We start from the raw sequence: 15,445 nt of genomic DNA, 5'->3' as shown, positions 1-15,445 counted from the left end.
GTCAAAGACCGCACACCAATAACAGCTATGAACTCTTGGAAACAATGACATATGCACATACACATATAATTCTTCACACCATTTCCACAGTTTTATAGGCCCATTAAGGCTATAAATGAACCCCACGTTAAGAACCCTCAGTCTAGATATTTTTTAAAATCTCTCTGAGGTCTAAAATTCTAGAATTCACCAGCTTCATCTGTCACTGATGACCAGTGACACAGAAAAGCAGACTGCTATTTCTGGTTTTATTAGTAACAAAAGCTAAAATGAACCACAAACAGACAATGCCAATGAGATGCAGCCTTATTTCACCCCAGCCTAAATCTTCTCTCTCAGTGGCTCCCAGCCGATCAAGGAGTATTGTAGCCACATAACTACATGGGTAGTACACATGGTTAATCTGTTAACTTTCTCAGACCCCAGGAAAAGAAGAATGGTCCCACTATGCAATTCTCCTTGGCTATTACATATGGATTAAGACTGAAGTTTATATCAGGCATTTAATACATGCCAAATTTTCCAATTATGATTACTTTCTGCAGGGAGACAGAAATGACATTGAGAATCCAGTTTTACCTCAGATAGGCATAACAGTGACTTAAAAGCTATATTTATCTTCCTATGCAAAAAAAAAAAAAAAAGACTGGTGAAAGGACTAGAAGATTTTTAAGGGTCCTCATTAACGACAGGTAATATAACTGTTGTTCAGCACTACTCCAGGAGTCTGAACTTGCACAGGTGTGTGGATATTAATAGTTATTAATAAGCTACATAGATGAAGCTGACCCTTCTTTATCTGTTAGTAAAGCTGTCTTGTGGGTTTGGGGTTGATCATTCCAGAGCTGGCTGAACAGGCCAGAAGTTTCACCGTCACGTCCTAGCACTTTAAAGCAGTTGGATCCTTAAGTATAAGATCTTTGATTCTTCGTAATAACAAAGACCAGAAGGTTACCAAATTCCACCAGCTTTGTCCCACCTACAAACTACTTACCACAACTTTATTGAAGTCCTGGATTGCAAAATACAGGGCAATAGCAGTGAGTGCATCAGTTATCTGTCAAAAGAAAGAGAAATAATAGGAAATAGAACACAGTAAGTGTAAGAGTACTAGAGTGCTACCAGGGCTTGGAGTTTTGAGATAGTGATGGACTACCAAGTACTGGACTCTTACAATCAGGTAGAACTTCAACCCTCACTTTGACTACCCAAAGATAAGGCCCATTCAGGGAGGGTGAACTGGAAATCCCTGAGGATCAGGACCCATCTAGGTTCACTTCAGTTTAGTGGCCCATATCTGCTCTAGAATTGCAAGATACTTATGTTTTTTGTAAAATGGAAATAATACCCACTGCTTTGCAGGCCTGATGTATGTCAAGTGCCTAGCACACAGTAGGTCCTTAATAAATAGCATTTGTTATAATTACTAAGGAAGACCTCAGTGGGCTTCCTGGGTATTTCTTGACTCAAATTTTAAATCCTAGGCAAGTGTTTCAAATTACTATGCTCTCAAAACATAGACCTGTCATCCCAATTCTGAAGCTTCTCGCCCCTGAAAGCCTCAAGCCTGTGTCCGCTTCTTCCGTAACGACTCACAGAATCTCTTGGCAAAATGCTTAGGAAATTCAGAATGCCCTCCACACTGGCTTCACAATTAAAGCCAATCACAGAAGCTCAGAGCTAGAAAATTCAAGACTATATATAGTCCAGAAACCAAATTCTAAAAAGAGTAAGTATTTGGAACTGGTTACACATCAGAAACTATTCCTCACACTTCCATAATACTGCCACAGTTCCATGAATTCAAAGTAAAGACATAAGTTTTTGCTTTTATTTCTGAGAAACTCCTGAGTTCCTAAGATATGTATTTTTTTTTTTTCTTAAAAACAAGATGACAAGCCGGGCACTGTGGCATGTGTCCATAGTCCCAGCAGCTGAGAAGGCTGAAATGGGAGGACCACTTAAGTCCAGGAGTCCAAGACCAGCCTGGGCAACACAGTGAGACCCCATCTCAAAAAAAAAAAAAAAAGAAAAGAAAACAAAGAGAGAGACCATAAACCATAAAATTTAAAAATACATACATATCAATTTTATATGGAAGGTTACTTACCATAAACACCAATTCAGCATAGTCAATTAGGAAATGAAAGAGGTATATTATTAATGGAGTCTGCAGAAAAAAAACAGACATGTAAAAAAAGTTAAGTTAAACCTTACTATTACCAGTTTCCAGAGTAGACAGTAGGGAGAAAACTATTATGTCAGCAAAATATTATGCTAGTATTCTCCTTCCTGGAATACTGTTCTATGCCAGCTGGCCAGTGTGCATATAGGGGAGAATAATTTAGTACTGCCGGACCATTTTGTGCTGCTGGGACTATCTGTTGAATTGAGTAAAGGAAATAAAGTCTGATGTGTTAAATAACCATTAAAGAATAGTCAACACACTGGCCAGGCGCAGTGGCTCACACCTGTAATCCCAACACTTTGGGAGGCCGAGGCAGGCAGATCACGGGGTCAGGAGATGGAGACCATCCTGGCTAACACGGTGAAACCCCGTCTCTACTAAAAATACAAAAAAATTAGCTGGGCGTGGTGGCGGGCGCCTGTAGTCCCAGCTACTAGGGAGGCTGAGGCAGGAGAATGGCGTGAACCCGGGAGGCAGAGCTTGCAGTGAGCCGAGATCGTGCCACTGCACTCCAGCGTGGGCAACAGAGCGAGACTCCATCTCAAAAAAAAAAAAAATATATATATATATATAGTCAACACACTAAAGGTAAGAGGTGAACTGTAGTTCTAAGACATATATAATAGCCGAGGGGAATTCCACAACAGACCAAGATTGCTGATTCCATTTCACTCACAAAATGAGCTTCTTCTGTTCTCTGATAAGTTTGTGTATTTTTTTCTTTATTTATTTTCTTGAGAATAGTTCAGAAAAGATTAATGTTATTTCTTCCTCAAAGATTTGGGAAAATTCACTTACTGTGAAGCCATCTCTGCCTGGATTTTCTCTGAGAGAATATTTTAAATCACAGATTCAATTTATTTCATAGATAAAACACTCAGATTTGCTGTTTTTACTTTGTCAATTTAGGTTAAGTTGTGTTTTTCTAGGAATTTGTCCATTTCATCTAAATTTTCAAGCTTACTGACAAAATTGTTCATAGTATTTCATTTTTTATTGTTTAAGGCAATAAATTTTCCTATGAGTATGGCTTTAGTTGTATCACACGAGTTTTGATATGTTGGATTTTTTTGAGATGGAGTCTCGCTCTGTCACCCAGGCTGGAGTGCAGTGGTACGATCTTGGCTCACAGCAACCTCCGCCTCCTGGGTTCAGGTGATTCTCCTGCTTCAGCCTCCCGAGTAGCTGGGATTACAGGTGCCTGCCACCACGCCCAGCTAATTTTTGTATTTTTAGTAGAGACTGGGTTTCACCATGTTGGTCAGGCTGGTCTGGAACTCCTAACCTCAAGTGATCCACCTGCCTCAGACTCCCGAACTGCTGGCATTACAGGCGGGAGCCACTGTGCCCAGCCATTTTCTTCAATATCATTCAGTTGAAATATAGTCTAACTTCCAGTAACATTTCTTCTTTGAGACTACTTTAAAATGTACCATGTTCAATTTCCAAATACTTAGGAGTTTTCTTTCTTTTTTTTTTTTTTTTTTTGAGATAGTCTTGCACTGTTGCCAGGGCTGGTGTGCAGTGGCGCGATCTCACTTGCTGCAAGATCCTCCACCTCCAGGGTTCAAATGATTCTCCCGCCTCAGCCTCCCCAGTAGCTAGGATTACAGGTGCCCGCCACCACGCCTAGCTAATTTTTTTTTATTATTTATATATTTATTTTGAGGCGGGGTTTCGCTCTTGTTGCTCATGCTGGAGTGTGATGGCACGATCTCAGCTCACTGCAACCTCCGCCTCCCGGATTCAAGCGATTCTCCTGCCTCAGCCACCATGCCTGGCTAATTTTGTATTTTTAGTAGAGATGAGGTTTCTCCATGTTGGTCAGGCTAGCCTCGAACTCCCAACCTCAGGTGATCCACCCACCTCGGCCTCCCAAAGTGCAGAGATTACAGATGTGAGCCACCGCGCCCGGCCGTTTTTTGTTTGTTTGTTTGAGACAGAGTCTTGCTCTGTTGCTAGAGTGCAGTGGCACAATCTCGGCTCACTGCAACTTCCACCTCCCGGGTTCAAGAGATTCTCCTGCCTCAGCCTCCCAAGTAGCTGGGATTACAGCTGCGTGCCACCGCACTTGGCTAATTTTTGTATTTTTAGTACAGATGGGGTTTCGCCATCTTGGCCAGGCTGGTCTCAAACTCCTGACCTTGTGATCCACCCGCCTCGGCCTCCCAAAGTGCTGGGATTACAGGCGTGAGCCACCACGCCCGGCCTAATTTTTTTTTGTATTTTTAGTAGAGATGGGAGTTTCACTACGTTGACCAGGCTGGTCTTGATCTCCTGACCTCATGATCTGCCTGCCTCAGCCTCCCATTCTTTTTATATTTTTATAATTTCTTTCTGGCTTAACTCTCTTGTGGTAATAGAAAATACACTATATGACTGCAATCATTTAAAATGTGTTGTGACTTGCTTAACGGTCCATTATATGGTCAACTTTGGTAAGTGCTGCAGGTACATTCGAATATGCATACTAACACCTATGGCTGCATCATTCTATATATGACATGTAGGCTCAGTTTGCTAATGATTTGTTCAAATCTTCTATATCCTTATTGATTTTTTTGGTCTGTTTGTTCTAACACTGACTGAAAGAGTTATATTAAAAATCTCCCAGTCAGGCACAGTGGCTCATGCCTGTAATCTCAGTAATTTGTGGGGCCGAGGTGGGAGGATCACTTAAGCCTAGGCATTTGAGAACAGCCTGGACAACATAGTGGAACCCTGCCTCTACAAAATATTTAAAAAATTAGCTGGGTGAGGTAGCATGCACCTGTAATCCGTGCTACTTGGGAGGCTGAGTTGGGAGAACTGCTTGAGCCCAGGGTGGTTGAGGCTGCAGTGAGCCTTGTTTGCGCCACTGCACTCCAGCCTGGGCAACAAAGTGAGACCCTGTCTCAAAAAAAAAAAAAAAAAATCCCCTACTGTGACTGCCATTTTTGCTTTATGTATTTTGGAGATACGTAATTAGATGCAGTTCTATGTAGAATTACTATATCTTCTGGGTGCAGTGATCTTTTTATCATTATAAAATAATCTTCTTCATCTCTAGTAAGGTTTCTTGTCTTAAAATATTCTTGATCTGATAGTATAGTTACATCAGCCTCTTTGGGCTGTCGGCATAATACAGTTTTTTCTGTCATTTTACTTTCCACCTTTCTGTGTCCTTATATGCAAAATTTTTTGTTTTTGTTTTTGGGGTTTTTTCCTGAAACAAAGTCTCACTCTGTCAGCTAGGCAGGAGTGCAGTGGCACGATCATGACTCACTGAAGCCCTGACCTCCCAGACTCAAGTGACCCCACTACCTTACCCTCCTGAGTAGGTGAGACTACAGATGTGCGCCACCACACCCAGATAATTTTTGTATTTTTTGTAGAGACACAGTTTTGCCATGTTGCCCAAGCTGGTCTTGAACTCCTGGGCTCAAGCAATCCGCCTGCCTCAGCCTCTCAAAGTGTTAGGATTATAGGCATGAGCCACTGCACCTGACCTAAGATGTGATTGATTGATTGACTGACTGACTGATTGATTTAGAGATGGAGTCTCACTCTGTCCCCAGGCTGGAATGCAGTGGCATGATCTCAGCTCACTGCAACCTCCGCCTCCTAGGTTCAAGTAATTCTCCTGCCTCAGCCTCCCAAGTAGCTGGGACTACAGGCACGTGCCACCACACCCAGTTAATTTTTTATATTTTTAGTAGAGATGGGGTTTCACTGTCTTAGTCAGGATGGTCTCGAACTCCTGACCTCATGATCCGCCCACCTTGGCCTCCCAAAGTGCTGGGATTACAGGCGTGAGCTACTGCGCTCAGTCTGAGCATTTTTATTTTGAACTTATGTTCAAAATCACATACATTTTTCTTTGACTTTCTCCTGCTTGGGTTTATAGAGATTCCTGAATAAAAATCTTAGTAAATGTCGAAAAAAAATTTCACCCATAATCTCCTCAAATACTGATTCTGCCTCGTTCCGTCTCTTCTCCCATTCTAGAACTCCACTGATGTATAAGTTGGGCTGTTTTACTGAGTTTCAGATCTCTTACTTTTTTTTTTTTTCTGTGTTTTCTATCCTTTTCTCTCCAAGTTTGAATCTAGGTATTTTCAACAGACTTTATCTTCCATATTACTAATCTTCTCTTTAGCTTTGTGTAATCTGCTGCTAAATTCATCTATACATTCTTTTTTTTTTTTTTGAGACAGAGTCTTGCTCTGTCACCCAGGTTGGAGTGCAGTGGCGCGATCTCAGCTCACTGCAACTTCCGCCTCCCAGGTTCAAGTGCCCAAGTTCAAGCAATTCTCCCACCTCAGCCTCCCGAGTAGCTGGGATTACAGGCGTATGCCACCACGCCTGCCTAATTTTTATATTTTTAGTAGAAACAGGGTTTCACCATGTTGGCTAGGCTGGTCTTGAACTCCTGACCTTAAGTGATCTGCCCACGTTGGCCTCCCAAAGTGCTGGTATTACAGGCATGAGCTACCGTGCCCGGCCCATCTATTACATTCTGTTTTTTTTTTTTTTTTTTTGAGACGGAGTCTCGCTCTGTCCCCCGGGCTGGAGTGCAGTGGCGCGATCTTGGCTCACTGCAAGCTCTGCCTCCCGGGTTCACACCATTCTCCTCTCCTGCCTCAGCCTCCCGAGTAGCTGGGACTCCAGGCGCCCACCACCATGCCTGGCTACTTTTTTGTATTTTTGGTAGAGACAGGGTTTCACCATGTTGGCCAGGATGGTCTCGATCTCTTGACCTCGTGATCCGCTTGCCTCGGACTCCCAAAGTGCTGGGATTACAGGCGTGAGTCACTGCGCCTGGCCTTACATTCTTAATTTATTATGTTTTCCATTTCTAGAATTTCCATTTGATTCATTTTTTACATACCCTGGTGAAATTATTCTGTTATTTCTTGAACATATTAATCATTGATCATAGCTATTTTATTTTTTTCGGGGGGAGGAAGGGTCTCACTTTGTCACCCAGGCTGGAGTGCAATGGCACAATCTCAGCTCACTGCAACCTCCAACTCCTGGGCTCAAGCGATCCTTCCACCTTAGCCTCCCAAGTAGCTGGAACTACAGGCACACACCACCACACCCAGCTACTTTTTGTATTTTTAGTAGATACAGGGTTTCACCATGTTGGCCAGGCTGGTCGAACTCCTGGCCTCAAGTGATCTGCCCACCCTGGCCTTCCAAAGTGCTGGGATTACAAGCGTGAGCCACTGCATCCGGCTGATCACAGCTATTTTAAAGTCCAAGTAGTTTGATAACTTCAATATCTACATCACCTGTAAATCTGTTTTTATTGTCTATTTTTTCTGTCTCTTATTATGCTTGGTAATTTTTTTCTTTTTCTTTTTTTCTTTTCTTTTTTTTTTTTTTTTGAGAAGGAGTCTCATTTTGTCATCCAGTCGGGAATGCAGTGGTGTGTTCTTGGCTCACTGCAACCTCTGTCTCCCAGGATCAAGTGATTCTCCTACCTCGGCCTCCCGAGTAGCTGGGACTACAGGCATGCACCACCATGCCTGGCTAATTTTTGTATTTTTAGTAGAGACAGCATTTCACTATGTTGCTTAGGATGGTCTTGAACTCCTGACCTCAGGTGATCTGTCAGCCTCGGCCTCCCAAAGTGCTAGGATTACAGGTGTGAGCCACCATGCCCAGCCAATGGTTGGTAATTTTTTATTGAATGACAGACATTGTGTATGACAAACTACAGCAGCTTGGATGAGGGTATTTTCTTCTGGAAAAGACTTCTTTAAGCTGTAATTACAATATAGTTGTTTCACTTTAGGGATTGAGCTAATTTGAAGCTGGATTTAGTCTTTGTAAAACTAGTCTACATTGGTCTACCCTTACTCCTAGAGTGTAGTCCTTCAGAAGTTCCAGCCTAAAGGCAAGTCCTTTACCAGAGCCTTGTCATTTTGGTTGGTCCTGCACTCAAATTGGTATTTCCCCAGCACCCTGAGACTGCCAATAGCTCTGCTTAGCTTCTTGGTCTCTAGCCAGCCAATTTCTGTTCTGCTTCTCCACCTGTGTCACTTACAAATTGGTAAATGCTTCAAGGACAAAGCAGTTCAGACTGTTCATATTACTTTTTGTACTTTCCCCTCTGGGATCTTAGTCCCTGGAGTCCTGGCTCTCTTGGTACTTTCCAATGCCTTCCAGCAGATGTGTTTTTTTTTTTTTTCCTTTTTTCATATTCATCCTGCTTTTCTAGTTGTTCGTGGCAGGTAGGTTGGTCTGCTACTGCAAGCCCGTTCACCAATCCACCAGAACCAGAAGGGAAGCGCATGACTTGGTTTTAGTGAGCCCATACTGATGACTTAGGAGCACCTCTTCCCAACACTAAACCATATGCACGAATATGTCCTATAACACTGTAGAGGTTATTGACAGACTTTTTAGTGAGAACAAGTTAGCATGGTAGAAAGAACAAAGACTTTGGAGTCAGATTCGCATTTAAATCCAGGTTCCAGACAGCTCCGGTGGCTCACACCTGCAATCACAACACTTCAGGAGGCTGAGGTGGGAGGATCACTTGAGGCCAGGAGGTTGAGACCATCCTGGGCAACAAAGTGAGACCCCCATCTCTACAAAAAAAAAAAAAAAAAATTTAGCTGGGCATGGTAGAATGCATCTGTAGTACCAGCTATTTGGTTTGTTTTTATTTTCATTTTTTGAGTCATGGTTTTACTCTGTTGCCCGGGCTGGGGTGCAGAGGTATAATCATGGCTCACTGCAGCTTAGACCTTCCAGGATCAAGCGATCCTCCTACCTCAGCCTCCTGAGTAACTACAACTACAGGCACATGCCACCACAACCAGCTAATTTTTTTCCCCCCTGGGGGGACAGACAGAGTCTCACTATGTTGCCCAGGCTGGTCTTAAACTCCTAGGCTCAAGCAATCCTCCCACCTTGGCCTCCCAAAGTGCTAGGATTACAGACATGAGCCACCGTGCCTGGCCTCAATTTGACAAATTTTGACCTATGTATACATCCATAAAACCATTACAATCAAGAAAGTGAACATATCCATCATTCCCAAGTTTATCAATTTTAATGCTCATCCCAAGGAACCATCTTTGTTTCAGTGATTTTCACTATTAGTTTTGTTTTCAACCCTTTGTTTCTACTCAGATCTTCATTATTTCTTTTAATCTGCTTACTTTGAGTATAATTTTATCTTTTCCTAGTTTCTTAAAGTAGAAGCTGTGGTCACTGACTTGAGGTCTTCTTTTCTAATATAAGCATTTGGTGCTATAAACCTCTCCCTAAGAACTACTTAGTGACATCCCACATATTTTGATGGGTTGTGTTTCATTTTCATTCATTTCAAAATACTTTCTAATTTCCTTTCTGATTTCTTCATTGATCCATGGGTTAATTAAGAATATGTTACGAGTTTCTAAATATTTGGGGATTCTCTAGATATCTTTCTGGTCGTTTTTATTTAATTCAATTGTGGTCAGAGAATATATTTTGTATAACTTGAATCCTTTTAAATTTATTGAGCCTTGTTTTATAGACCAGAATGTGGTCTATCTTGCAAATGTTCCGTGTACATTTGAAAAGAATTATGTGTTTTGCTGTTGTTGGATGGAGTGTTCTATAAATGACAACTAGGTCAAGTTGGTTTTTTTTTTTTTTTTTTTTTTTGAGATGAAGTCTAAGTTTGCTGCCCAGGCTGGAATGCAGTGGCACTATCTCCGCTCACTGCAACATCCGCCTCCCAGGTTCAAGTGATTCTCCTGCCTCAGCCTCCCAAGTAGCTGGGATTACAGGTGCACAACACCACACCCGGCTAATTTTTGTATTTTTAGCAGAGACAGGGTTTCACCATGTTAGTCAGGCTGGTCTCAAACTCCTGGCCTCAATCTACCCACCTTGGCCTCCCAAAGTGCTAGGATTACAGGCATGAGCCACCACGTCTGGCCCAAGTTGGTTGTTATTCAAGTCTTTTATATCTTTGCTGATTTTATGTCTGCTTGTTCTACCAATCATTGAGAAAGAGATGTTGAAATCTCTGTAATTGTGGATCTATTTCTCCTTGTAGTTCTATCAGTCTTTACTTCATATATTTTGAAGCTCTGTAATTTGATACAAAAGCATTTAGGATCGCTATCTCTTTTATCATTATGAAATGTATTTTATCCCTGGTGATACCCTTGGCTCTGAAATTTGTTTCTTTTTTTTACTAACTTATTGTCTGTTTCTCTCAGAAGTATAAGCACCACGATGCCAGGGACTGTGTCTTGTTTTGTATCCCTAACACCTAGCAGAGTAGCTGGCACTTAGTGAATATTTAACAAATCTTTACTAAAAGAAGGACAGAAGGGAGGGAAGGATTGTAATGCATATGCTGATAGAGGTAGGCACTAGGAATAAGTGATAAGAAGGGGACAGCACCTGTTTTGAAGACACTATATCATAATGAGTAAAATAAACACAGAGGCAATTTCAAGAGTGTGACACGAGCCAGGAGAAGGATAAGCGTAAGATTCTTTGGAAGACTAAGGTGATGAGAGACACTTTTCTTTCTTTTTTTTTTTTTTTGAGATGGAGTCTCGCTCTGTCACCCAAGCTGGAGTGCAGTGGCACCATCTCGGCTCACTGCAAGCTCCGCCTCCCGTGTTCACGCCATTCTCCTGCCTCAGCCTCCTGAGTAGCTGGGACTACAGCCGCCTGCCACCATGCCTTGCTAATTTTTTGTATTTTTAGTAGAGACAGGGTTTCGCCATATTGGCCAGGCTGGTCTCGAACTCCCAACCTTGTGATCTGCCTGCCTAGGTCTCCCAAAGTGCTGGGATTACAGGCATGAGCCACCGCGCCCGGCCCTGTGTGCTTATTAAGAGTCTCTTGGCCGGGGACGGTGGCTCACGCCTGTAATCCCAGCACTTTGGGAGGCCAAGGCAGGTGGATGACCTGAGGTCAGGAGTTTGAGAGCAGCCTGGCCAAGGTGGCAAAACCCCGTCTCTACTAAAAATTCAAAAATTAGCCAGGTGTGGTGGCACATGCCTATAACTCCCCATACTTGGGATGCTGAGGCAGGAGAATCACTTGAATCCAGGGTGGGGGAAGGGGGAGGAGGTTGCAGAGGTTGCAATGAGCCGAGATAGCGCCACTTCACTCCACCTGGGCAAAAGAGCAAACCTCTGTCTCAAAAAAAAAAAAAAAAAAAAAAGTCTCTTAAGTTGTTCCTAACCTGTTTCTGCCAGTAGTTGTTATTGCAGTTTGATTAGATATTAACATAGAGATAATAAAATTGAAATGCAAAAGACAGTTGTTATTTCTATGAGGACCAAGTTGAATGCTTTTGAAAGAGTAGACAGAAGAGCCAAAAAACAAACAAAAAAAAACTGTTCTCAAAGTACATATGAGAGAGATAACTATAAAAATTAAGGCCAGCCAGGAATGGTGGCTCACACCTGTAATCCCAGCACTTTGGGAGGCCGAGGCAGGCAGATCACAAGGTCAGGAGTTCGAGACCAGCTTGGCCAATATGGTGAAACCCCGTCTCTACTAAAAATACAAAAATTAGCCGGGCATGGTGGCGCGTGCCTGTGGTCCCAGCTGCTTGGGAGGCTGAGGCAGAGGAGTCGCTTGAACCCGGGAGGCAGAGGTTGCAGTGAGCCAAGATTGCACCATTGCACTCCATCCTGGGCGACAGAGCGAGACTCCGTCTCAAAAAAAAAAAAAAATTAAGGCCAAGCACAGTGGCTCATGCCTGTAATCCCAACACTTTCGGAGGCCAAGGCAGGAGGATTACTTGAGTGCAGGAGTTCAAGACCAGCCTGGGCAACATAGCAAGATCCCATCTCTACAAAGAAATTTTTAAAAATTAGCTAGCTGTGGTGGTACATGTCTGTAGTCCTAGCTACTCAGGAAGCTGAGGTGGGAGGATTGCTTGAGCCCAGGAGGTTGAGGCTATAGTGAGCCGTGATCATGCCACTACATTCCAGCCTCGGTGACAGAGCAAGACCCTGTCTTTAAAAAAAAAAAAAATTACAAGGTACATTGTCAAATTAGAAAACTTCTTTAAAGTGATATGGCCAATAAGAATGGAAAGGGCAGTGGGGCACGGTGGCTCACGCCTGTAATCCCAGCACTTTGGGAGGCCAAGGCAGGTGGACCACGAAGTCAGGAGTTTGAGAGCATCCTGGCTAATATGGTGAAACCCCGTCTCTACTAAAAATACAAAAAAAATTGGCCGGGCATAGTCACAGGCACCTGTAGTCCCAGCTACTCGGGAGGCTGAGGCAGGAGAATGGCGTGAACCCGGGAGGCAGAGCTTGCAGTGAGCCAAGATCGTGCCACTGCACTCCAGCCTGGGTGACAGAGCGAGACTCTGTCTCAAAAAAATAAAAAAGAATGGAAAGGGCAGTGGAAAGAAATGTGGTAGATGTGGTGAGGAGGGTCTTCAGGGCTTTGTATCCCCCTCTAAGATATCTGGATTTTATCCTGAAGTCAATGGTGAACATTCAAAGGTGCCGAGCAAGACAGTGACAAAAACAGATTCACATTTTAGAAAGATGGCTGTGACTACAGAATAGAATGAATGAGCAAGACTGAATGCAAAAAGACCTGTCAGGAAGCTGTTGCTGTAAACAAGAGATAATCTGGACCTAATTAAGAGTGTTTTCACTATTCCTTTTTTTTTTTTTTTTGAGATGGAGTCTCGCCCTGTGGCCCAGGCTGGAGTGCAATGGTGCAGTCTCGGCTCACTGCAAACTCTGCCTCATGGGTTCAAACAATTCTCCTGCCTCAGCCTCCCAAGTAGCTGGGATTACAGGCACCTGCCACCACGCCCAGCTATTTTTTGTATGTTTAGTAGAGCTGGGGTTTTACCACGTTGGCCAGGCTTTGGTCTTGAACTCCTGACCTTGAGATCTGCCTGCCTTGGCCTCCCAAAGTGCTGGGATTACAGGCGTAAGCCACCGCGCCTGGCCTGTTTTTACTATTCCTAAGAGCTAATTTTAAATAAAAATTAGCTGGGCATGGTGGTGCACACTTGTGGTCCGTACTACTCAGGAGGCTCAAGTAGGAGGACTGCTTGAGCCCAGAGGGTCGAGGATGCAGCAAACCGTGATTGTGTCACTGCACTCTAGCCTGGGTGACAGAGTAAGACCCTGCCAAAAAAAAAAAAAAAAAGCTAATTTTATGGGTTAACTAAGCTTTTGTGGGCTTTCTAAGGAAACAACATTACTGCCATAGTTTTCATAGGAAATCATATTCCAAACAACAAATTACATGCTAATTAGCATACAACCTATTTGTGGACTAAGGACTGTTTGCAACTTATTTGCCAGTACAAATGGTAACTACTACAGACACCTCATCTGCTTCCCCAGTTACAATCTTAATCTGGATCATTTCCATTGCAATTGCAAAACCTCTTTCTTATGTAGAGGACATCTAAAAATGGGCTGTTTCTAAATATGATTGTCAAGAATACATCTTTTTAAATGTTTGTACAAAACAGAGGTTAGGCTTTGGTATCTGTAACTGTAAACTACTCTTGGTACCCAGAAAAGAAAATAACACTTACTTCATGAAATACTGCTCCAGAATACGGAGATACTCCCAAGTCCAACAGTGAAAGGCCTTCAACCACTGAAAAATTAGATATACAAGTTCACTCAGACTAAGCAGGCAGCTATAGACCAAATTGTTAGATAACCCCAGAACCAAAAAGGGCCTCAGCGTTTATCTAAACCCCTTTACCTCATCTCCAGCAAGTAGCTTTAAGTCTTGAACATTTCTGATGATGGGAAACTCTCTTTCATGGACAGCATCCTTTTTCATTGTGGGCAGCACTCATTATAAGACAGTTTTATGTTAAACTATCTGCTTCCTTCTAGTTCCTTGTAACTCTTACCAACTCTCCAAAAATGTCTCATTTATGCCTAATCTTCCCCATTCCAAAGCACAATAACAAATTAGAAGCAAAATTAGAGAAATGTTGCCATACTGTGAGGAAATGGGCAGTCACTCTCATATGCTGCTCATTTGAGTGACATTTGTATTAACTTTTCGACAGGGCAATATGTGCTTTTTAAGTGTGTGCCTTCTGACCCAGACATGATACTTCTTAGGGCAGTTTATCCTGCGGAAATAACTTGACAAGTGCCCAAAGAGGTATGTTCCTTACAGTGTTCAGAGTACTGAACAATTATAATCTGAATGTCCATTAATGAAGATTTATTTCAATGAATTATGATATAATATATATCTCTATATAATGGAATGCTTTATACTTAAAATTATACTGTGTTATAAATAATAAATAAATAAGTGGAAGAGAAAGGAGAGCTTTTCCCTACAGAGAATTCTAAGGATCAAATGCAGAAGGAACAAAGAAATAGAAAATCACCGCTTGGCATACTCCATCCACAGTAATAATCAGAAAAGGCAAGAATCATTAATGGATGCTAAAATTAGTGGGCAAAAATATGAGAAACAGAATATTTGCAAGAGGAAAAATAATAATTTTACATGGGCGGTGGCTCATGCCTGTAATCCCAGCACTTTGGGAGGCCAAGGCAGGTGGATCACCTGAGGTCAGTTCAAGACCAACCTGGCCAACATGGCAAAACCCTGTCTCCATTAAAAATACAAAAATTAGCCAGGCATGGTGGCACGCACCTGTAATCCCAGCTACTTGGGAGGGTGAGGCAGAAGAATCGCTTGAACCTGGGAGGCGGAGGTTGCAGTGAGCCAAGATTGTGCCGCTGCACTCTAGCCTGGGCAACAGAGTGAAACTCCTTCTCAAAAAGCAAACAAACAAAAAAGCATAACCTCAGTCTAACTGTGAGAAGACATCAGGCAGACCCAAATGGAGACATAAAATAACTGGCAAGTACTCTTAAAAATATTAAGCCTATGTACAACTACTAGGTACCCATAAAAATTAAATTAAAAAAATTTTAACTGTTAAGTCTGAGGAAGTATCCCAGATTAGAAGAGACTAAGGCGACAAAACAACTAAGTGCAAAGTGGAATCACAGGTTGGATATTGGACTAGAAATGGACATTAGTGGCGCAAAGTGATAAAATTCTAATAAGGCCTGTAATTAGTTAATAGCATTGTATCAATGTTAATTTTCTGGTTTAGGTCATTGCACTATGGTGATATAGAATGTTAACATTAGAAAAAGCTGAATGAAAGGTAAACAGGAACTCTTGCAACTTTTTTGAAAATCTAAAATTATTTCAAAATTAAGAGTTAAAATTAAAAAGTATATTAGAGATCTATATTTACTGAAGAAA

General features: G+C 42.3%; 1 protein-coding gene across 3 annotated transcripts in view; it reads right to left on the bottom strand.

The window, feature by feature from the left end:
* PIGU (phosphatidylinositol glycan anchor biosynthesis class U) overlaps window positions 1-15,445 on the bottom strand; it is a 116,625-nt gene that overhangs the window by 85,447 nt on the left and 15,733 nt on the right. For 2 of the 3 annotated variants that reach the window (XM_055265929.2, XM_063633779.1), the window contains exons 2-4: window positions 13,725-13,789; window positions 2,111-2,170; window positions 995-1,057 (exon numbers count right to left, since the gene is read on the bottom strand). In XM_055265929.2, coding sequence (XP_055121904.2) covers window positions 995-1,057; window positions 2,111-2,170; window positions 13,725-13,789 — 188 coding nt within the window. The remainder of the gene's footprint in view (window positions 1-994; window positions 1,058-2,110; window positions 2,171-13,724; window positions 13,790-15,445) is intronic. The other variant, XM_063633778.1, reaches the window with a different exon arrangement.

This window comes from Symphalangus syndactylus, chromosome 24, assembly GCF_028878055.3.
Source record: "Symphalangus syndactylus isolate Jambi chromosome 24, NHGRI_mSymSyn1-v2.1_pri, whole genome shotgun sequence".
NCBI lineage: Eukaryota > Metazoa > Chordata > Mammalia > Primates > Hylobatidae > Symphalangus > Symphalangus syndactylus.
This window is presented reverse-complemented; position numbering and strand designations above follow the sequence as displayed.